The sequence below is a fragment of the Bombus vosnesenskii genome, unplaced genomic scaffold (assembly GCF_011952255.1).
Source record: "Bombus vosnesenskii isolate JDL3184/JDL3185 unplaced genomic scaffold, Bvos_JDL3184-5_v1.1 scf7180000013264, whole genome shotgun sequence".
In the NCBI taxonomy this organism is placed as follows: domain Eukaryota; kingdom Metazoa; phylum Arthropoda; class Insecta; order Hymenoptera; family Apidae; genus Bombus; species Bombus vosnesenskii.
In genome coordinates, this window is record NW_022882924.1 from 9741714 (window position 1) to 9766688 (window position 24975).

The 24975-nt window shown below is 30.2% G+C and overlaps 2 protein-coding genes across 2 annotated transcripts; one reads left to right on the forward strand and one right to left on the reverse strand.

Annotated features, from left to right (window-relative positions):
- The first annotated feature begins 13062 nt into the window (after positions 1-13062).
- LOC117237577 (prominin-1-A) lies at positions 13063-21904 on the forward strand. Its single transcript, XM_033501693.1, has 15 exons — positions 13063-13227; positions 13319-13494; positions 14007-14194; positions 16106-16201; positions 16440-16642; positions 16740-16875; positions 17123-17293; positions 17517-17616; positions 17951-18145; positions 18354-18576; positions 18646-18945; positions 20042-20200; positions 20281-20414; positions 20720-20770; positions 21678-21904. The coding sequence occupies exons 1-15, from the start codon at positions 13078-13080 to the stop codon at positions 21721-21723; spliced, it is 2328 nt and encodes a 775-aa protein (XP_033357584.1). The 5' UTR covers positions 13063-13077; the 3' UTR covers positions 21724-21904.
- Positions 21905-22551: 647 nt separating this feature from the next.
- Positions 22552-24778, reverse strand: LOC117235752 (insulin-like growth factor-binding protein-related protein 1). The gene is made up of 4 exons (XM_033498075.1): positions 24496-24778; positions 23808-24006; positions 22941-23244; positions 22552-22804 (listed from the first exon to the last, which is right to left on the reverse strand). The coding sequence occupies exons 1-4, from the start codon at positions 24657-24659 to the stop codon at positions 22629-22631; spliced, it is 843 nt and encodes a 280-aa protein (XP_033353966.1). The 5' UTR covers positions 24660-24778; the 3' UTR covers positions 22552-22628.
- Between the last annotated feature and the right edge of the window lie 197 nt (positions 24779-24975).

The window sequence follows — 24975 nt, forward strand, 5'->3', positions numbered from 1 at the left end:
TGCTCCCGACAGCCGAACACTTGGGAGAGAACACCCATTCTCCCATTCCAATCCATTCTCCCCTACTGCACCGACACGCTCTGCTATGCCAAAACCCATCCTCCCACGCGATCCTCTCCTCTACTACTACCCTCTACACACCCTCGTCTTCAGTCTTTACTGATCGGAACCGAGTGATCCACTTTGCCAAACATCGAACACCCTACGACATACTTGTGGCTATTAACACACTACTATGTTACTTGGCAAATTATTAGGTCGTTTCGCATAAGTTCTTTATCGATTTTCAATCAAATATTGCTCACTGTAAGTTGGTCTGTATCTCATCGCAATCGAATATATTTTAAGTTGCGAAAAATCTTCAATTCTGCTCCCTGTAAATTGATCTGTATCTTATTGCAAATAAATACATTTTAGGTTGTAAGGAATCTTAAACGCTGTTCACTGTAAGTAGATCTTTATTTCATTGCAGTGTAGATCGATTCTTTTCATCATCGATTTTCTATCAAGCATTGCTTTCTAAAATAGTTAAAACATCGATAGTTAGAAAGTACTCAAAGTACTGATAACGCGTTGATGTTTTTTAAGCAGATAAATCTACTCGATTCCATGTAACTAAGTAGAATTGAATCTTGCAGACATATAAACGCTGATTATGGCGGTTAGTAATGACTTTATCGTAAATGGCACTATCTTAAAATAAACCCATAGGTATTGCTTTCTGTCAGATTTTCTGAATGATATTTTATCAGTAGATCGTCTCCCAAAGGAATGGAACCTGACTAAAAAATAGTAAAGCATAAATAAATATTTTATAGTTACAAAATATTTTTAATTAACCAGATTTTTTTTATGCATTTCCTATCACTTCCCATATAAATGACTACTAGTCGTAAGCTCATAACTTATATCATATAAAATTATGTAAAATTCGTTTCGGATCAATATAAAAATTCTTATATTTTTAACATTATTCTTTAGTATTTAAATGTAAATGTATCTCTCTGAATAGATTATTACAAACTACAAGCATTACGATCCTGTTCTGAGGCTACGAAAATTACGCGAGTAATACGTGCTATACTAATTGTAAGCAAATCGTACACTGAACTTGTCACGGCAACTGTATATGGAGATACGGATAGTGTTACGCCCTTTTTAGTTAATTATAGTTTAACGGGTAACCTCGTACGCTGGTGGAGCTATTAATCTTTCCCACTCGAAAATCCCATACGGCAAGTTGCGGTAGGTTGTTTTGAATTTCACTGAGTGAATAGATTTAATATTACATTTATGATTACTTTAATCGAGTGTCGTGAAATTATATTGCAGCGACGAATAGCACAAAATTTAACTTTTACGATAGCTACGGTTCATTGCTAGTTTGTAATGTGTCTGATTCCATATGTCTGATCACATATTGGATTTACTTAGAATTACAAAGCTTTAAACCTCGTTCAGATTAATCGAGCGACTTGAAGTTGACATAATATATATCAGATCAAGTAAATAACAAGTTTAGGCTAGTAAACTAGTTTCAAGTTACTTGAAGTTGGGTAACTTGAGTAATGTAAACGAGGTTTCAGGGATAATTTTGCAAATTTTTCAGACGTTTCTAAAAGATGTCTCAAATATAACTTCGTTATCACCGATTTATGTTTCATTTTGAGTTGTGAAGTTATTATTTCAAATTTTTATCGTAAATCGTCAATTAGCTTGTGTAAAATGTATTCTGTAAATTGTAGTGTAAGAGAGACGACCCGGTGTTCTATAACTCAAAATAAGACGAAAGTCAACAATAACAAAATTGCGTTGGGAGCTTCATTTTCCAGAAAATTCAGTTTGAAAACTTGTTAAGTGCTGACTAATTCCTGACTATGCAGGAGTGAACTATTCTACATGCGAATATAGGTTGAAAATATACGACAAAATTTTCTCATTTGAAATCTCGTTTTCGAGGGAATCGAATTTGAATTCGTCGAGTATACGTGCACCAGGCTAATCTCTGACTAGACACATGTTTGAATTCGATTTTCTCAAAAATGAAATTTTCAATGCAATTTTGTTATTTCTGATTTTCGTCTTATTTTGAGTCGTAGAATCTTCTTAATTTCATTTATATCACGACTTTCCAGACACAAATAAAACGAGTTATAAAACACATTACACGTAGGATCTCATTTATCCGATCTCATCGGGGAATAACCAGCTCATATATAATTGGAGTTCATATAACAGGAACGCAATTCTCACTGGAGAATTACTCATATTAATTACTCAGAAAGTTACATTAATCATATATCTGAAAACTAAATGTAACAAATGCCCTCGTGTCAGAGTACACCTGATTATGCATTATTTTAAAAGAAGGCGTACATAGAATGTCTTCAAGTTTAACAGCCAAACATTGTCAGCCTATTCTAACTGCGGTGGATCTAATCAAACAGAAAAGCAATGTATATAGATCATTTAAAATTTTATTAAAAAGTTATAATAAAAATTTAACGTTCAAAATAATATCAACTCTAATCTCATGCTATCGAACTTTTATGTCTTTTTTACTTTAAATACGAAGATCAAATCGTTTTGTTATTTTAAAATCAAAATAAAACCCTATCAGTAGACAAAAACATGATTTAAACATATATCATGTTCTTCCTCTGCAGTCTTCAACTGCCATACAAGTATCTAGCTCTAACAGGATATTTCCACTAGCAAACGATACGTTTAGCCAAAAGCGGTGAATATATACTCCTACTCGTTCGACACTTATCTTAGGAAATCTGAGCTTTAAACTCTAGGACAGTGAAAGTTATGTACTCTCATCCGTACGTATTAGAACACTTGCTGATCTCGTACAAAATATGGTAACTATTCTAGATAGTTAGAGAAATAAATCGATTAACATTTTGCATTTATACTAGACGACAAAGATTCAAAATACATGGAAAAGTAGTGTGAAAACTAGTGTTTTTAAGAATTAGAGGAATTATACGTATATTATCTAAAGGTATTATATCTAAATCCCATTGAAAAAATTTGATATAAAATAAATGCTCTAAAATGAAAATCCGAAATGAAAATATAATAGATTCTAACAGAAGAAATAGAATGTAATATTCAATATTATCGAATATTTAATAGCAGGTATGAATATTAATATTGAAGAAAACTATGATTGATAGATATGGTGGATATAAGCGAAGAGAATATTTAACTGTATTACGTATAATTGGTGAAATTTTTATCGCTATACTCAATGTATATATACACAGTTTTTACAATATAAGATTCCAAACGAGATAGTTTCTTAAAAATTTTAATAATTTCCTAATAACAATTTATCAAATTAACTTAATTTTTCTAATACTTCTTTGCATTGGCAGCTTGTGTTAGATTTATCAATATGAAAGAATAGTTTATTGAATATTTTTGGAAACTGTATTTTCGAAAACTGTATTTTCTGACGTAAGTATAACTCTTATTCCCCGCAATGTGGCAAATGTAAATGGAATAATCCGTTAATCTCGACTAAAAGAACTCGTTAATTTCGTTTCCATAATTTCCGTCCTCACCCTAATTCTCAGAAACAGTCGGATAGAAGTAACTTAATTATTCCCAAGCTAAATTCAAACCAGTAAAATAGAAAAGAAACTAGTAGAAATCAACGGAGGAACAAAGCTGCATTCAGCGCACCAAGTTAGAGACAAATTAACAAGAAAGATAACTTGTATCGTTTTTTTCCTTTTTAGTCACCTTTAATTAAAATTAATCGAATATTAGCTTATTCAATTTGAAATAATTCTATTAGATCCATACTTTAAAACTCGTTTTAATATATCAAAACTTTATCGCAATTCTTTTTATTGGGGAAAAAATAGAAATGATAAAAATTTCATTTCTTAGCAAGTGAAGTGATATCAAATCGTTCATCAGATCCGAGAGGCTTGGCTTTGTTCTTTGGTCCACTGTTATTCGCTCTTTTTATCCTCTGATCTGAGCCGAGCTCGGGAAATTGCAGGCGTAAGAACTTGCCAGGAATTCGTTAATACCGTCTTTAAAATCTTCACCGTATCGAAATTCACGGGTCATTAGCGTATTTGGTGAGTGAATTCCAAACTTTCTTTCCTTCGTGTTGCTTTCTTCTAACTTTGTTTTAATTGATTTTTCATATATAGTATTTACTAATAAACTAGCCAATATACGTAAGTTTAATTTTCTTTAACATAAATTTTTACATTTTACGATAGAAAAGACGAGAGAAATTTATCTAAGAATCTAAACATAAATCTGAATCTAATTTTAGTATTATAATGCATAGTTAATATTTTTCTTGCATTAATTTTTTAAAAACAAAAGAACTAACAACCTTGGCGGAATTGATTAATTCTGTATGCTTCATACATCTCAAAAGTCGCTTTAAACAAAAAGAACAAAAAGCTTTTAATCATCGTGATTTCAAATTTCAATTTACACAAGTCAAGTTATTTGACTAGAAGTAGACTGACTTTAAGTAAATAATCAATATCTAAAATATTAAATAAAGAATATCTAAAATGGCTTAATTAGACGTATATATTTGTAAAATGTCTGTGAGAATGATAAAAACTCTGATTGAGTTTGTAACGCGAATTCGTCGCTAGTGGTCACTCCACGCTAGCAAGAATTCACACCTGGTAATTGAGACGGTGGAACCATTCACTCACTACTACTCTATCGGTTCGACTGAAAGAATGAAACAATACACAACACCGATCCTTTGTCACGAGTTCCTTTATTACGAACAGTCCGTTATACACAGGGTGTCCCAGTATTATGGTACAACCTAAAGGAGGCGATTGTATATAAGAAAATATATCGAAAATATGGAACAAATGTTTTTCATTTGAGCTTTTGTTTTCGAGAAAATCGATTTTGAATTTCCTCCGAGTACGCATGCACTTGACTATATCGTGGTTAAACGAATCACCATACACACCATATGCCGTAGGTTTATGAGTAATAATAAGACATATAATTCTTAAGATTTACTTTATTAATGTCAAAATTGTTGAAAATGTTGGCCACCGTACTACATACACAGGTGTGCTCTCTGAATTAAATTTTCGTGCACGCTTTCCAACATATTTTCCGTTTTTAGTTCTGCGAACACCAAAATGACCATCGCGTTTAATTGTGCAAAACTCGTGTTGCCATCGGAATAAACTTTTGATTTAATATATACGTTTCTACATAAATGGATAAAGTAAATAATGGTTTGTATCGATATTCATTTAACCACAACATAGTCAAATGCATGCGTACTCGGAGGAAATTCAAAGTCGATTTCCTCGAAAACAAAGCATCAAATGAAGAAAATTTATTCCACAATTTGTATAATCACTGTCCCAGGTTGTACCATCAATACTGAGACACCCTGTATGCAAAAGAAGAAACAAGTTAGACATAGAGCAAAATTAGAACCATAGATATGACAGCGTTAATGGCACTAAAAAGTACCATGTCGCCTTTGATATAGAACTTTATAAAATCACCAATATTTTATATATTACGTTATATATGAAATGTATTAATTTCATTTATTTAATTTTAACGCGTATCTACATTCGTTTACCCGAAAAAATCCCTCAGAAATTAATATTGTTGCAAGCGTTTGACAAAGAAAATGAATCGTTAAAGCTATTTAATAGTCAGAATGTGGAACATCAAAGCTATTTGATATGAGATGCCAAGACCAATGCGGATCGTGGCAGAAAATTAAGACAATCGGTCTTTACCGATATCCGACATATTGATTGTGTATAAAGAAATGATAGAAATTTTCAATTGCATCTTACATTGTACATATACTGCATAGACTGTAGCGAATAACAACTTATTTAAAAATGATCGAACCAATCGATTCAAAGAAGAGAACCGATCCCGTAACAGTATTATGACAAACATTTTAATACCATCATTTTCGCAATATGAATCTCTTAAAAGCTGATATTTTCATTCTGCTGTGTTAAAAAACTGCGAATGCAATTTTTAATAGATGGCTAATCCATTACACACTGCGAAATTTCTATCATCGCAATCTAATGCATACGTACTTATATGTATATGCTTGTGTGATTCATGTAGAAATGTAATAAAAAGGAATTTCTTTACTGTTAATGTTAGTAATTTTGTTGATTGAATTCAATATAATTTCTGAACTTTCCATAGAGGGCATAACGAACCTGTGATTTTTTACACGATCGGTATTTCAGAATGTGAAACACGATGTCTCATGAAGTGACAAATCACGTACCTCGTCTACGAGGATATTATAGAATATCACCTACCACCTAATACGTTCTTTTATTCAACATCTCGTACGCAACATTCTTTTATCATTACACTAGTGTCATTCCCAACGTTACCGATCTAGCGTAGAATAAGGTTATAACATTTGTAGTGGTTAGAATTGAAACTAAATTTTCATAAAGAAAAGGAAATGGAATATTGTATATATGGAATATTAAATAGCATATAGAATGATTTCTGAAACAAAAAATAACTAATTCTGAGTAAGTAAGCTCAAATGTCCTTTCGTAACAATTACCCTTTTTTGTTTTAATCATTTTCTTTTATACACGTTATTTCACTCTTGATCCTTTAATTACATAAATATATATTTAACGTACTAAATATATTAATATTCGTATTCTGTAACAATTTTATTTATTGGGTTAATATTTACACAAAATTACAACTGAAAAAAGAGCGTATAACACATCAAAATATAATCCGATAATTACATTTTAACCAGTATTGTGAACATATAACGCAATTTAAATTTGAATTAAATTAGACATTAAAAATTTGTTTTGAACACAAAGAATGAAAAAAGAACTCGATTAAAATCACATGATTCGTTTCTAACCAAATAAAATAACCTCGTTTTACTATAACTTTAAATGCAAGAAGCAACAATGTATAACTCAAATATTTCACCAGAACATTTTTTATTATAACACTTTATGACAATTTCAAGTAATTAACATCAAATTGAAAATACTCATTAGTATGAAACATATGTAGTCTTTAGCGGTATTTTCAAGAAGAAACATTCCAAAAGGCAATAAAGCGTGCTGAAAAAGAAATCAATTTGGTAGCCAAAAGGGCCATCAAAATACCTACTCGATGTAGACCCGATCAACAAACCGTAAATGGAATACCTCTTTTGTCTCGCAACACTAATTTACTAAATTAGCTTTAGAACAGCTATAAAATAGAAAATTCGTCAAATAGATCACGGATGTAAATAAGGGTGTTTTATTATTCTGCTATACCGATTAATTTACTACTGATAGAACAAGAAAAAAGAAACAGATAATTCCCAAAAACACACAACACAGCAAGGTGTTTTAATCGTTTACGCAACGCTAATAAATAGTAATCTATGCACTCATATTTAAATACACGCAACTGTAATTGTGAAAGGTCTTAAAGCAAATATATTACAAGCTATTGTTACATGATCACCTTTCGTGCAAACTTTTTAGCTGTAGTACATGATACAGGAAGTGGAATAGACACGTCCATAGTCCCAGTGAAATGATTTGGGGCATTTTATAAACGCAATACTAAAAAAGCGCGATCATTCGTTAATGTAACACTAAATAGAATGGTAATTAAAACAATCATGATGGAGGAATATCACAACATTCCTTAATTCTTTTCTTCAAATTGTTGTACGGATGAAAAGCTATTTTTAATATTAACCAAATTTATATGACCATAAATTGCAACTGTACAAAATTAATTAATTCCCTTTTATTAATTCAAATTTTAAATAAGAAAAAATTCTAATACTATTCTGTAAGAAATTATAGTAATTTATAAAGAAAAAATTCTAAAAGCAATCGCGATCATTCGCAACGTTACAGCAAACACGATCATTTCTTCGTGACACTAATACATAGAACAAACCGATGTTAGTAGTTTTTCGTAGCTCTAATTCGAAACGTAATTAACACTCGTTCGCAACTCTAATCCAATTCGTAATTAATCACTCGCAACACTAACAAAACAACCGCGATTTGCCCAAATTAGTGGTAAACCAAACTGTACATCGCTCAAGAAACAAACTACTACTACTACTACTATTACTATTACTAAATACTAGAAACACTATTACGAGTACAGTGACAAAGTAACAAGAGTGATCTCCGATCTTGTTGATAAATCATAGAACGGGAAGCCATTAACCTGTTAACTGCAGAATTTAGTTTCAAAAATCCCTTACGGGGTGCGTAATTAAAATCAAACAATAACGAATATACACGTCAAACGCAAAAGCCTACTTACAGACGAAATCCCGAGACGCCTCTAACACTCGAGTTTAGCACACTACTTTCACGCTCTAATTTACATACTATTTTCCTGAAATCGTTTAACCACGGCTAGCGAAAATTGCGTAAAATACGATATAAATACGTGTATATCTCAATTTTGATTAGAAATGTTTATAATTGAATGAGTATATGCGCCTACTAAAAAAATGATATTACTGTGATAAAGTATGATTAGTGTATCTATTTTTATCTAACGGGCTAATGATCTTTCATTTCGCATTTCCACGGCTTATTACAAATTATTACAAATTATTACAAATTATTATGATTTTATGCTTTACTTTACTAATTTAATTTAAGGAATCATTAATTAATAATTCCAATACTGAAATAAGAAAATTAAGAATGAAAAGGACTCTATGTATCTATCAAAAAAGAAGTTCAAGCTTAGTAGAATGTAATAATTGACGCCAAGTTGAATATTAATGCGAATAGCCTCAGGTGATTCCTTTGTCAAAGTATATTTTCAACAAAATGAAAGCAGTGTTTCAAACTTGTTGCTTTGATCCCAAAATCTGGCTGTCGCGAAGTGCCTTCTTGCATTTGATATTCAGTAGCTACATGGTTATACGGAGAAATTTGAACTTCAACAGCTTTATGTTTGAAATAATATCCGAGTTTATAACATAAAACATTACACAACAATGTTATTAGATCTTAAGATAAAATATGATTAAATCAAAAACATTACCATAAAATAACTGTAGTGAAATCGGAGGATATCCGATTTCTCCGTTATATTCCGTTTTAGTTTAATTCCAACATTCATTATCTATTGAAATATTCACATTTCATCTATTTACGCATATTCAGTGAGCTTTCATCGATACTATTGATATGCAATTTTAATCATCAAAATTCGCGATATGCAAAAAGACCTACCCTGAACTAATAAATAAAACGCATAAAAAGGAAATGTTGCTACTCACGGGTATAACAAATATCCGTAGTCGTTATGCTCGCTAAAAATTCTGCGTAGTACAACCAGTTATCCGTGTCGATACGGACCTTTCATCCTACGACATGATTGGGTAACCAAAGGAACGAAAATGCATGAGACTCACCATTGCATACGAAGAATAGTGCCATCAACGTTCCTGCAATTCAGAAAATGCCATCACGAAGGAATAGGATCCCATGATGCAACTGGAGATTGTGAAAAATCTTCAGAAAAAAAAGATAGAACTCTATTAAATTTAAATCTTTAGTGCTAATGAAGATTGAAATTCTAATAAACTGTAATAACGATAAACAATTACGATCCCAATCTACAAGCTTAAGAATTAGAAATTTAGAATCTAATGATCGTCCAAGCATGTCAGATGTTTTTATTTTATAGTTCAATACTTTCAAATTTTATTTCAATAAAAATAATTATCTTTTTGATTAACGATGATTCAAACAAAATATGAAGAAATAAAATTAATGAAAATATAATAGACAAGAATACTTACTACATATTTTTAACTCTTGAAGAGGTTAGATTCTTTGAAGAGAAGCACTGATTCTAATACCGAAAGCTGATATTGAATTTAAAAAAAAATATGAGAAAAGAAAAATAAAAGACACTACGAACAAACACTGACTCAAATTTCGTGCGTGAATTCTAACTGAATTTTCAATTATTAAGAGCTATTGTGCTCTAAAAAATATTGGAAATAACACTGCGCAACAAACATTGACTCTACTGACCGCATTGCGCGCGATCATAAACATTCTCGGAAAATAAAGATGTATTAGTAAAGAGGGGGAACACAAAGGAAAACAAAATGTTTTATTTTCATATTTTACTTTTTCTTCTTCTAAAGTGTTTATTTAAGAAAATACTACTAAATCTACCTATTAATTGTTATTTGCTCCTCAATAAGAAATACACATACATAAAATATTGTTTACAAATCATAAAACACTTCCTAATATTGCCAAATATCTATGAATCGATCGATCGAATTATTGATATGAATCGCTTTGCAAAAATCCAAGAAACTGCGAGTGTTCAAGAGAAACATTCTAACAATAAACTGTGTTTGTAAACAATGTTTCATAAATATGCAACTATGCTTGCAATAAATCAAAATGTTCCACTAAATTTCAGAACACTGCATAAAAGCTGCATCTAACCTTAAAATTGAAAGATATCTGTCATTGAGGTTCTTTCGTAACAATAATAAAAATTATAATAAAAGTTATAATTCATTAATAATTATTTAATAAAGCAATAATTTAATATATCCATACATGAAAAAGTAATTGGTTTAATGTTTTTTATTTTCATTTTTATGTTCATATATCAATGCATGATAATAATACAATTATGCATTATCAATTACATATTATTATACAACGTATTAATTACTATGAAATTAGATAAATTATAAATTAGAAATCATCGATCCGTCTACTAATTCATTCATGACTTTTATTCGTTCGAGTTTACTCATGTAATTAACCAATAATCGATCGAATAATCTGTACAAAAGACAACTAACACAATTTAAAATAATTAAAGCCAACTATATTAACCTAAAGTAATAGCCAAACTGAAATTTTACCTCAAAAACTATTAATACAAGATTTGTATAAGTTAAAGCATTCAAATAATCGAATATATATTCAACCAACCAAAAGAAAAGCAAACATACTTAAAAAAGTATGAAATGGATTTAATAGTAGTGTATAAATGCTTACAAGATAGCAACGAAGGATATTACGCAGTTAATAGGTTAACGACGCGTTCCGAATGAGGATACACATGCATGCGTGATGACTTTCGACAGTCAAATGACTCCCCGCGATACAGGTAAGTCTATAAGCTTAGCGAGGGGTAAAGGAGGGATAGCACAATTTGGTGGGATAGAACTCGCGCGCGGTTTATTCAGGATTTGAATCTAATCTATCTATATTTGCGCGCACTAATTTATTTTAAGAAAACAAAAGAGAAAATTCTGATTATATGTTATATAACTTTACAAGAATTATGTTAATATTAAATATATAAGCATATGTAGATATTCACATAAGGAAAGGAAGAAAATCTTTTTATTACAGATGAATGATGAGATTTAAAAAATGTTCAAGAATGTCACAGAAGTAAAATAATTTTATCATTAAAGTATTAAATAAACTTTATATTATATATAAGTTAATATTAAATATTAAATAAAAAAATGCTATAGAAAGAAATTATTGATGTAGTTAAAATTACAGGATGAGAAAAGCAATAAAATTAATATTAAAACAGTTGTTTTTATTTAGAAAATATGTTGATAATTTCAACAATTTCAACTATTTTAGTAGGTTAGTTATTGAAACTTTTAAATATTAGATATTTTTAACTTCGATATTTCGCATTTCAATGTTATACATATAATATATGTGCGTGTTTTTATATCTTTTCTATTAGAGTTCAACAACATCCACACTTACAGGGTTTCAAAGAAGCCTTAACAAATCTTTCGAGTGTCAGTTCACATATAGCCACGATTCAACAGGGTTGTTCTATCACGTTTCCGCGTTGTATGTATTATCTTATCGAAGAATATATCGAGAAACTGTAACGTTACAGTGAAAGAAAATGATCCTTTTGAAAGGTGTGCATTACTTTGTATCTTCATTTTTTGTTTACTTATTAATAAAGACACTACAAATCTTACGAATATACTTGAGAAATGAATACTTAACACAATGAAAAAATTAAAAGTTATTACTTATCGTAAAAAGAACCTTTAACCTCGATAATTAATTTCCTAAAATTTGGAATCACTTTTCCAATTGTTCCTAAACATACTGAACATTGTGCTGTGATTTTTAATCAATACTAAAAGATATAAAAAGTTATAGTTTCTACTTCGATAGATCTTTGACTGAAGATTTTTCTAAAATCATGTTTTTTAAATTCTTGAATTCATGGAATAGGTCGTGACTTCAAACTTTTGAAAAAATAATAAACGATAAAAGATATAAAATATTCAAAGTAAAATTGTCATAAGCGCAGTTTTATAAAATAATATAAAACAGATATATAATATAATATATTATTTTACGTGCTTTGATTTTGTATATACACTTTCTAACTACCGATGAATAAATCTTTCTAAATATTTTAGGAATATTTGTACTATTTTTTGCCTCGGAAGCTCTGGGTCAGCTTAATGGTATAGTTGAAGCAAATTCATTCCCAAATAGCGACAATTACACTACTACGGACAGTTTTATCATTTTTCACACACCAAGTGAAGCACAACGTGATGGAAGAGAAATGGTAGCCGATGTTCTAGTTCATGGACCTAGAAACGACACAAATATTTCACATTTGAAGACATCTGTGATCTCTACAGATTGGAACAATTGGAATCCGAAACTTAAATTTCCTACGACCAGCTCCGAAAAAGAGTACAAAATGGCAAATTTACACTTGGACAGAGGAATATTTGTTTTTGATTTTCTACGAAAATTTCTGTCACTTATTCAACCTTATGACGTACCAGTTGGTAAAGTATACAATCTTGAAATCTTATTCATTATATTATATCTATACTTGTGTTTAAAATTTAATAAACACTTTGTATTGATATCATAATTTCAATTATGATATATTTTTTTTATATTTAACATTGTGTTCTGTAAATAATGAAAGTAAAAATTACAAATAATAACAATTTACTGTGATATCCGTTTCAATGTTTTATGTTCAATGCTCCATTGTAGAAACGATATTAAACAATCATTATTCAATAATTCTAAATGGCAGAAGCATTTTCTAAAACAATATTTTATATTACCTATAGATTTATTGACAGATGCGATAGAAAACCGGTTAAGTACGTCAAGATTGATTTCAGAGGTAAGACAAATTTTTCTATGCTTTGTACATGACGCATTTTATCAAAGTATATAATGAAACTTTTTCTTTAATTTGGTTTAATTGTTAATAGTCAATACGTCTGGAAACAGCATTGCTGGCAGTGCTTGGTATGTGCTGCATTTTGTGCTGTGTAATACCTGGAATTGAGCTTTGGCTTGCATGTCGTCCAATAAGAGAAGATTACAAACCGAGTCAACATCCTAGCGCGCTTACATTTTTCCTGGCATTTTTTGTTTGTGTACTCGGGTAAGCAGTGTTACAAATACTGATGGTGAAATTTTTAAATACAAATTGTTCTGCAACAGGTATAAAAAACTACGAGAGATCACTTTATAATACGATTCATCTCATTTTAAATCGCACAAAAATTGCAATAATAATTGCCGCTTTTTGTCTTCAAAACTTATGATATTTGCTGATAATCGAAAAAAAAATAAATTATGCGAAATTCCAATTTTCTTTCTCGAATAATTCATAAAATATTCAGAATTGTTAAAGATCCGAAAACTTGAACGAAACAATAGATCAACTCATGATGAGACATTTATGTCGATAAATTAAAGGCATCTTCCATGTTAATAAGAATTGAACATTTAAGCATTTAAGCATTTTTCAACATTTCTTGTATACACTCGAAAATCCACTATAAGAAAATACAATAAAATTAACTTATACATTTTCTTTAAATTAATAACTTCTTCAAATATTGCTACAAACTCGCTTACACGTATTCATAAATCTGTCCAACTTACTTTTAGATTGGGCATGATTACAATGATCGTATGTAATGAGACAGTATCTGCAAGCGTGGAACAATTTCCAATTGTAGTTGAAACTGCCTTACAAGACTTAAACGATTATCATAGTAGCACAACGATTCAACTACGCAAATGCCTTTCAAGAAGTCTAGATGTGGCTAGCGAAGCAATTCTTGCAGATCTAGACAGTAAGTAGAATTTTGTTTTCTTCCACGTTGTACCTATAAATATCGCTTCTCCATATAATACAATAAATGTGAAAAATAATGGTATTGATCGCCCTCATAAAAACAGATTAAATTTTATTTGAAACATTTTTCCTGATAAAGAATAATTTGGGAGATAATTGTATGGAAAAATTAAAATGGAAGATCCTGGAAATTATCGTGTACAATTTAGAAATATAATTAAAAAATGTGAAGTTGAATACGACGCTAGGTACATTTTCGGAAGATAAAAAAAATGCGAAAAAATTTTTGTAATATTATACAATGATTATGAACGGAGAAATTAGAACATTCATGTGCGTGTAATGAAAGCTATAGAGATACTAAATATCTTATAATGGGTCTATCGTCGTTAATAGGCTAACCAGTCCTGCAAATTGAGCTCGTTAGTGTGAACAATACAGGGGATCGTATTATGTGCGTTTGCCATTGTACAAAGCCTGATCCTATCGTGTTTCGTACTGATTAGTAAGAATATCTTATCAACAAAGTAATTTATTGATTAAATAGGATAGATCGTTTTAAATTATGATAAATCCATTTTTTTAAACCACCTATGACTTGAATATTAAGAAAGTAATAACAGTGATAGATTGTTTAAAACCCTTACAAATTTACAACATTTATTTGATTTAATCTCATTCTGCAATTTATTACGGTATTATGTTAGTACACAATACAATATTTTAAATTAGGAATGCCTGAAAATATATGGACGTACAAATGGGAAACGATTAATTTTTATAACTAATGATAAAATATAAATATTACAATCAACCTACTTACATAAAGCGATGATCTGTTGTTGCATAACGCTTCCTTGGATAATCACACGCTCTCTCCCTCTCCTATTATTCTGCAACCCTAACCGAGTAACACGGATGGGGAACGTCACCTAACTGATTATGAGTGACACGTGTCGATCTTGTGTGATGAAATTTTATATTTATACAATTCGAAAATTTCAAAATATTACAATTTTTTATTGATTATAGTAAATTGTGCATATAATGCATATAATCACACGTGATGTCTAAAAGTATTTCATGCAAAGAGGTTGCGATTTTAATATTCGTGTGTGTATACGAACTTTTTTTTAGTATTTTTAAATAGTTAAATCTGCCATCTTAAAACTTTATAAAGCGAAAATTGGAATATTTAAAAAAGATTCATAAGACTAAAAACGAAATACATGTATGAAAGAGATACGAAACTTTGGAAAACTCTGTACATTATTGTTTTGAACATTGAGCTATAAGTTGACTCGCTCTTAAAATGTTAATATAAAACATAATTAATATAAAAATATGATTATATTATCTAATTTTTATAATGATATAAAAATTAGAATTTTGTATTTAACCTAGAACTTTGTAATTAGCAAATGACGCGATTAGTTCATTTAGCGATGTACGTCGCGCGTGACGCACGATGTAACTGTGTTGGAATTCGCGAATATTGAACGCTGATAGTGACTGAGGAGTAATCTCTAGTATGTCGCTTGACTACCTCACAAGCGGAATTGAGCTGCATTCTCCTTAGTACAATGCGCCAAGCGCTCAATCACGCGACAAGCGTTCAAAAGGTAGACGTCGATTTCCCTTTAAACTACTGCTCGAAAAATGACTCAGTCCAGCCGATATCCGTGAAATCTATTATAGTCAGTAATCGCAATACGAATTGTCAAGCGCTTTGACATCTCTATAAACACGATATTGTTCAAATTCTAATTGTCTTCTTACGTATTTTTATCCGTTTATCAGTCATATGGAATTATTATGGAATTTTAATGATGTACAAGGAAAATTATTTACCGCAAAAGCGGAAATATTACGTATTTATGTAAAATAAAAATATGTTTATTTGTTGCAGATATAGAAGAATTATTGGGAAAGCCAGTGCAGAATGAATTATCCACTGAAACAGGACTAGATAACGCCTTAAATATGCTTGTAGATCTCGCAAATGGTAAGAGAACTATGACTAGAGTATTCGTAATGTACCTATTTTAAACGTCAAAATAGTGAAATTAATAAAAGTAGAACAGTAGAAGTAAAGTAAAAGTAAAATCAGTTCTCTTATTGTGACTGACACTTTAATTAGTGAAATGGATATGACCACGTCCGATTTTGCATGTTTATGACGACGTGGTCGTGACAAACATATTGTACACATTATTTATCATTATAATATTATTATATTTCAGCCAGCTATAAAATTTCAAGTAATGTTGAATCTTTATTAAGCGATGGTGAAAATATTCATAGTCTTGGGAAGCAATTAAGTCGTGAAATTGATGATTTACGTCGGAATTTGGAAAGCATATTGAGAGCTTGTACCGGACGCGATCGTCCCCTTTGTACCATTATTGATTCTTTTGGATTACGATTAGCTTTACGGATAGATCAGGCAAATTATTAAAAATTGAATCTACTCTTATAAAATAAGTATATACTATTGTACGCTCAGTGCAAAATGTATAACAACGGTATTTGTATTTTTATAGTTTCTGAGAGATGATCATTTGCTGCGTTTACGTGATTTGAAACGAGAAAATTTTACAGAAACTATTCGTCAAGTTCGAGGAGAGTATATGTACATTCCACAACATATTGCGAGGAATAGTTTAGAAGTTCGAAATCGTAAGTAAAAATGTTTGTTAATAGTGTATAATATTAAGCATCAATGCGAACTGTGAGTGTAGGAATAATTTATAGAAGGATTGTGGTAACACAAATATTAGTATAAATACTGTTAATACATATGTATATTGCACGTCTATGGTTAAATTTTTAATATTAATTTATGAATTAATAATATCCTTATTATCTTGATTGCATTTGAAAATACAGCGAAAGATATAATCAAATAAAAAGGAACGTCTTTCAGAAATTCGACGTGAAGTGAATAAAATGCGTGCAAGAATCTTTGATGAAGCACGAAATATGGAAGCAAGCAATTCCGAGCTCGTTAAACAATTAGAATTTGCAAGGCATCTAGTGGATTATACGACACCATATATAATAGTCTTTGAACATGTCAGATGGCTTATAGGTATTGGTAAGTAATATATTTCCTTAAATTATATGTATATATGTATATATCTTCTAAAATTAAATTTTTTTAAAGAATATGTATAGATATAACGATAGAAAGAGACAGAAATTTATATATAGAAGACATTGTTTATGAGAAGAGCAAATGAAAAAAAAAATAAAAGAAATATAAAATAACTATAGTAGTAAATCAATAAAATACTATGGCTTTTATTTATATTTTATAGGTGCCGTACTATGTATCTTAATTGTCTGGTTATTATTGTTAGGAGCTCTTTCTTGTCGTTGTGGTTCTTCTGAAGATAAAGTACGACTTACACTTTTATGGTGAGTATGCTACATTTAATTAAATTTAGTGCATTTATTCTCTTAGTAATATTACAGTGTAAATAATACTGAATTCTAAAATAATTTCCATTTGTACATACACATACACACACATTTTAATGAAATATGAGAGATATTTCTCGGTAAGATATACTTTTTTTGTTGGTCATTATACCTTAGAGAAACATAAAGACTATTAAGGTTAATACTTTCTCATAGAGAATAAAAAATTGTAACTGTACTTAATTATCTTTTATTTTTCCTTTCTTTCTTACATCAATCAAACAGCAAAATTATGAATTGTGAAGTATCGATTGCAATTTTTACATTTCAGTGGTGTATTTATGGCTTGTTTCATCTCAATTATATTATGGGCAGTTTTTCTAATGACTTTGATGTTATCGAGTCATACAGAAATGTTAATCTGCCGTCCACTTCATGATCCGAATTATAGTACAATGCAAGCTATCTTGGAAACTCGAATATTCTTAGGAAAAAGATTAAGCGTATCTTTGAAAGATCTATTCGAGTAAGTCGATTGATTTGTTTGATATATATTAGAAATGAAAATTTATCGTATCAATAATGCACATTTTATTGTAAATGGTACAACTAATAAGAGAAGTTACCCATAAAATAATATTCTAGTAAATTATATAAATAATGTTCTAGGAAATTTTAACAATATATAAATTGATGCATTGATTTACAAAATAATTAATAATCTGCAATTACAGAAAATGTCGAGAAAACGAGCCCGCATATCCAGCTTTTGGATTAGGCAGTACAATGAAGTTAGAACAACTTACTGCATATTGGACTTGGTCAAGCTTTACCAGAATTATACTAAAAATTAAGGTTGAATTGAAAACTTTAAAAATATTTACGCCGTATTTGCGACAGCAACTACATAATTTATTATATGCTTGTGGCTTGAATTTAACAGAACATAGGATTATGGTATAGTAAATCCTTGATTAACACTTTCTATAGATAATTTAAGTTTTTTGAAGTATTATTTGCCATTAGATCCAAGGAAGAATATTAAATAAAGATTTGGAAGCAATGTCAGATCAACTGGACAAAGTTACCGAACAAATGAGCGACAGATTAACAGCCAGAAGCTTGGAAACTATTGTAATAAATATGCAAGATTTGACTCTAAGGCGAGTGAAACCTTTAATGAAATTACAGAACGCATTGTTATATAAACTCGCTGCATTAGAATTGCAAGTGCAACCATTACGACAACAGGTTAACCAATCGCTTACTAATTTGAAGACTATTCAATATTATATTGATAATCAAGGAGATAAGATTGCTCAATTGGTACGTATTATTTGACTTGCCGACTCGAAATAAAATTTAAAATTTTGTAATAACCAATGTAGTCTCTGTTAAGGTATAGAGAGGATTCGGAAATACAAATAGTTTACTTTATTTCACACACAACAACTATACATATATATTATGCTTTGGAGACCTCGATAACCTTCTTGCATGCACGCTTGTTGTCGACCGACTCCACCACATTCTTCTAACGGCTTCCAACCGTCTTTTGTCTCAACTCAGACCTAGACGCTCGCTGATGCTTACACACACATTCACATGTACAGTGTAAATGTATCATCTACCTAACAGTCTCAAAATAATCAACCATAAGTTTTACTAATTATCTACATTGTAAAGATAATCTTAGCCCTTTGCACTCGAGAGGCGACTTTCCGTCACCACGGCATTCCGTATTGCAACTCCTGTGGCGAGCGAGAGACGATAGTCCCAGTTTATGCTAGATTTCGATATCTCCAATTGATGAGAGTGCAATATTGGTTCGTAAATTGGTTCCTTAGCTGTTTGTGTTCTTTGTTAGGAAGTGTAAAGTGTTAGACTTTAAAATGGAGATCAAATATTTAATCCCATATCCCACCGAAACTATGGTTCAACTATGGTATTGAAACAACGTCTCCAATGTTAGTTCGGATTCGACGATCATGGTAAAAGTATTATAGCTTAGAAACCCTAAAAAAGTGATTTTCACAAGTGAAATTAGCTCAAATGAAGATGAGCTTGATTTTGAACTGTTGAAAAATGAGATTAATTATATCCAGAATGCATCTTGAATGTTTTATAAGTTATCATACAAACAATACAGAAATTAATATTACAAAATCATATTTTCAAAGATGTAAATATAGATAAATTATTAGAATATAATGTTTTGTAAGCTAATTTGTATATGAATTTTACGCTAGCTGTAAGACACGCGTCACGTATACGTTAAATCATCCGGAATAGCTGCTACGGAGTAGTGCAAAGGGTTAAAATATAGTTCTAGATAAAAATGTTAAGTTGAGTTAGAAAGACAGAAGACACTTTCGTTTATTTGATTGAACACTGTATTACGAATATTATACTTTTTGTACAGAAAACAAAGCTTTACACAGATCGACTAGCTAATTATTTGGATCAATGGAGATTCCACGTATTGTCCGAAATGGGCAATGGAGTAGCAAAGTGCCGACCGCTTTGGGACGTCGTAGAAGGAATTAAACTTTTACTATGTAGTCATTTTTTAGGTAATTTGGTACGTATATATTGGAAGATATTATAAATATGCTTTAAAATATTATTCGAATAAGAGTTTACTCTTTTCTAACTTCTCAGAGTGGATACTGGTTTGCTACGTTTTTATGCATAGTTATTATGATAGCAAGCACACCAACTGCTCATATTTTGTCTTTGATATATAAAAAATTTCCATCTGTTACAAAAGACGCTACTCTTATATCCACAAGATCGTAAGTACCAAAAATTTTCTGTTTGATATTTTGGTAAGTATTTTGATTAATTTATGACATTATGCACATTGTGTATAGAAGATTTAAAAAGTTTTAAAAGGTAACGAAGTAAATAGATAGAAAGAGTATTTTAGAAGAACTTATTTTAGGATACATATTTATAGGCAAATTTATAGATTAATTAAAAATTATTCAAAGATATTAAAAATTCCACATAACTAATTATTTTAGAAATTTCATTAAGTACATTTATTATGCTAATATATAATACGTACTACACAATAATTATGTATTTTTAATTTCAGAGCAGATCCTCCGACCGAAACCAACGAACAAGAAAATTGGAATACACCCGAGTAAGCATACATTTCAGTTAAAAACAATATTTCCATTGATATGAATTACATAATTATATAGCTAATACCCTTTCAAAATGTAAAAAATTATTTAAATTTTCCATAAGTAAGGATTTGTTTAAGTTTAGTATTGTTTAAAAAAATATGTAACTGACAAATATGAAAGATTTATATTAAAGATATATTGTACATTGTATGTCTTTGAGTTATTTTCCAATCTTACTATTGTAGTATCTTCTTATTGGTAGACTTTGTTCTTTTACTATAGGTACCATATTGTTTCGAACATTTCAAATAATTATTTAATGAAATTGTAGTTTTCTCATCCTAGGAAATAGCTCATTTGTGCAGTTAATTTTTGCATATGTCATAAAATTCACAATTTTTTAAATATTTCTAACAAGTCACTCTTCTAGCAAATTGACGATGCGTATAGCTAGTTCAAATGGACGTGCTTTAAAAATTCATCCGCAAGAATGTCATAAAAATCTAATGATGTATAGAAATAGCTAAATAATCTTTCGTAAATGACTCATCAGGTATCCATTGTCGTCTCAACAACCTGTTTACGCTAAGTTTGAACATAACTTGCTACTTGCTTTATCTCATCCATACAGTTGAGTGATTACACAAATCCAATTCACAATCATTCATCCAAGTACTAATATATTTTACATATAACTCAGTGAAGAATAGCTTTATAGGAATAGTTTTATCACCGTGCAATCATACTCAAAAGTCACAAATGTATAGTAATGTGTATAGTAATTTATTGAAGCCAATATAATACGTAATATTTATAAATATAAGCTTGTATAAATAAACATTACGTAAATATCAAATTAATAGAGGAAAGTATATTCAGCTAGATTATATCCATCGTAATAATAAAACAATTCATTTCCAGACCACCACCACCACCACCACCCGAACCCGAAGAAGGATGGCAATAAAAATTAGAAATATTTCACCGGATAATTCATCCATATTTCTGTATTTCTGCATAATATATTTTCATTTTTTGCAATCAGTACTTAATGCTTATGAAAGTTCTAATTGATTAAACGATATAAATATTTAAAAAATTAAATTGTTGTTATTAATCTCAATAAATATACTACTTTTTTATTTATACATTGATTAATTAACTTACTTGCCCATATGTGTATACATTATGCGTATACATATGTTCATGTCATTATAACAACAACTTTTCAACTCTAAGATTTTAATATAGTCAGATATGTAGTTTAATGTATATCTATGTATATTGGACTGTATTACACAAAATACGAACCCGTTCTGTTGAGTAGGCAGCAGTAGCTTGTCCGGTAGATAAATCCCTGCAAAAGAACTTCTTACAACCAAAAAAGTCTTCACACAGCCAAAAAAGTTGAGTCTTCATTCTTGTTAGTGAATGACACGACGAGAAGTTAACACCGTAATTTATCCTGCTCAGCACCTCCTGGTAATTGTGAAACAAAGGTGGACAGTTTGCTGTTTTATGATACATTGAAAGTTTCATATAAAAAGAATCCAAAAAATCCACCTAGGTCAACAAACCGTACAGATATATGAAATGAAAAATTTGTCAAATATAAATACTTATAAAAATACTAACTTATGGAAATCTTTTTATGATATTATGTCTGTTATGCAAAACATTTTGAAATTTCAGTAGCTCTATAATAGGACTGTATCGACATAGTAAATAGTAAAGCAGTTCTATGAATTACAGTAATTCTTCACATATTAATAACTAAATTAATATTCACAAAATACTTTGTTTTTAACAAGCATTCGTGTAATTTATTTAACTTTTACAAATTCTGACATACGTATAAAAAAAAGAACACATTTAGTGTTCCGACATAGAAACAAAAGATGCACTACTAGCTTCACCCCACGAATTTTTGGCAATGCAGTGATACATTCCAACATACTCTTTGGTGACACGAGGTAATTGCATCCATGATGTTCGCATAAGAGGTTCCGGACCGACGCTGCTATGGACTGTCGCTCCTTGGGCTTCACCTATCCACATAGAAATAGTAAATTACCACTTGTCTTAATAGATACATTTAATCCAACTAAATAATGTATTTATAAATTATAATTATCGAACTAAACAACGTATTTATAAATTATAACTATGTTATTAAAAGCGTACCTGGCAGTTTCAAGACTTTCCTCCCATCTGCTGCATGAAATTCCCAAAAAATATCGGGGACAGGGAAGCCTTTCGCTTCACAATTTAGTGCTAATCGTTGGCCAAACACTGATAAAACATCTTCTAAAGGAGATAAAATCCAGGGACGGCTTTGACACGGACCAAGATGCTGTAACGTCAAGGAAGATGAACGTTTCCGTCTCATTGCCTCTTCATGCAGCGCACAGGGTGTTGTGTACGTTTTATTATCATTACCACACGCCGGAGTTTGTTCCATACAAACGCAAGTGGCTTCTGGTTCGTCCTATATATAATTAGAAATCATTAATTTAAATGAGTGTTCTAAAGATACAAATTTATTCTCTAACTCTTTTCTACAGAATGATTCCGCAACTGAAATATTCCACACCTATTTTTTGATTTAGAAAATATATGTTAGAGAAGAAGTGTGAATAAATATGAATAGTTAAGAAAAAATTAAATTTTCGCAATTATACTCATGTTACTACATATATTTTAGAAAATTGCGTGCATTAAAACCTTCTTGTCATTCTGCGTGAAAAAGTATTAAGTTTTTTTTATGAAATTGCAACATTCTAAATGGTAAAATACATTGATAGCTTTTACAGTCAGTAGTGATATAATTTGATAATGTTTCTCTACGAATTCAGTAGTACGTATCATTGCTTTCCACGCCCTACTTATGAATAAAATCGACATCCGCCATTTCTGTATCTGCTTAACGAACAAGGCAGAAAGTCTTTCTTCTGTAACGATGATACAAGAAAAACGGTTCTGTTTTAAAATAAAAACTGAGATACGATATTTTATTAGAAATTAGCTAGATAATATTTCATTTAAATATACCTCTTTCCGGAGGTCCGACCTTAACTTGCACTCATAATTTCTTGCACATAGACCATCGTTACGACGTTTCGAAGGCAATCCAGGTATACTAGAATTCCAACAAGGTTCGCCATCCAATCGAGCACATATACCAGTTGCACAACATTTACATGGGTCGAGAACAGAACCTAATAAACATTTTCCAAAATCTCCCGGACACCTATATATAAACAAATCTTTTCAAAATTTACATTTACAAGATTGAATAAATGAAATTACTATTTTGATTTACAATCGATTTATGTCATAAATACAAATTTTTCGAAAAATAGTAACTGTTGAAGAAATGTCGAAACTTTATACTTTTTATTTTTAATGATTTTATGTCCTATTCGTCTTATCCAAATAATATATTAATATATTTTGTAGTTCAGTAAAAAATCGACGATGATTATCTTTGTATTTAATCTAAACGTAATACAATAATAGTTTATAAGTTGCAATTTATTATATCAATGCTAAACTATCAAGTTCAATGTCCTCGCATCATAGCTATAGCTTGTCTCTCCATGTACGTTATATCACTTTGACATTTTTACCTTTCATTAAAAAATCAGCATTAAAATTAACCATGTTTGTAAAGTAAATATAAATTAGGACACAGAATATAATTCATCCAAATAAACGTATTTCTAATCCTAATAATTACCTATAATCGCCACACTCGATACATCCTTCGATGCGTTTCTTCTCTATGATCTCCGTATCTTCGTTAATTTCGATAGATGCAAAAGCGTTTCTTTCGAATATTGCAACACAGAATATAAACAAGTACGACAACGATAACACAGGAAGTGCTCCTTTACGCGTCATCTCGCTGACTAACAAGGCGAGAGTACTGACAAAGAGAGAGTCCCTTTCCTTGATTTCTTCCTAAGGGGGAGTAAAGATCCCCCGCGTTTCGCATAACATAACATTAAGAAACAATCATGCAATATAATAAATTAATACAGAAATTATTAAGAATTAACTTAAAAATTATTAAGGTTTCCCATATACATTTTCTACATCAAATTTTTATTATACTGTACCCCTACATTAGAGCATATCCCTATTTATACCCCGCTTTACATTTTCTCATGTTTCTCTATTTTATTAACAATTGAAGAACATTTGAACATGTTCAATT

Excerpts from the sequence above, each read along its gene's own strand:
- LOC117237577 (XM_033501693.1), top strand. The coding sequence starts at position 13,078 with ATGCTCCATTGTAGAAACGATATTAAACAATCATTATTCAATAATTCT. Across the intron at positions 13,228-13,318 it reads CGTCAAGATTGATTTCAGAG|TCAATACGTCTGGAAACAGC; the intron begins GTAAGACAAATT and ends AATTGTTAATAG. Across the intron at positions 16,643-16,739 it reads TAGCTTTACGGATAGATCAG|TTTCTGAGAGATGATCATTT; the intron begins GCAAATTATTAA and ends GTATTTTTATAG.
- LOC117235752 (XM_033498075.1), bottom strand. The coding sequence starts at position 24,659 with ATGACGCGTAAAGGAGCACTTCCTGTGTTATCGTTGTCGTACTTGTTT. Across the intron at positions 24,007-24,495 it reads ATCGAGTGTGGCGATTATAG|GTGTCCGGGAGATTTTGGAA; the intron begins GTAATTATTAGG and ends GTTTATATATAG. Across the intron at positions 23,245-23,807 it reads GGTCGGACCTCCGGAAAGAG|GACGAACCAGAAGCCACTTG; the intron begins GTATATTTAAAT and ends AATTATATATAG.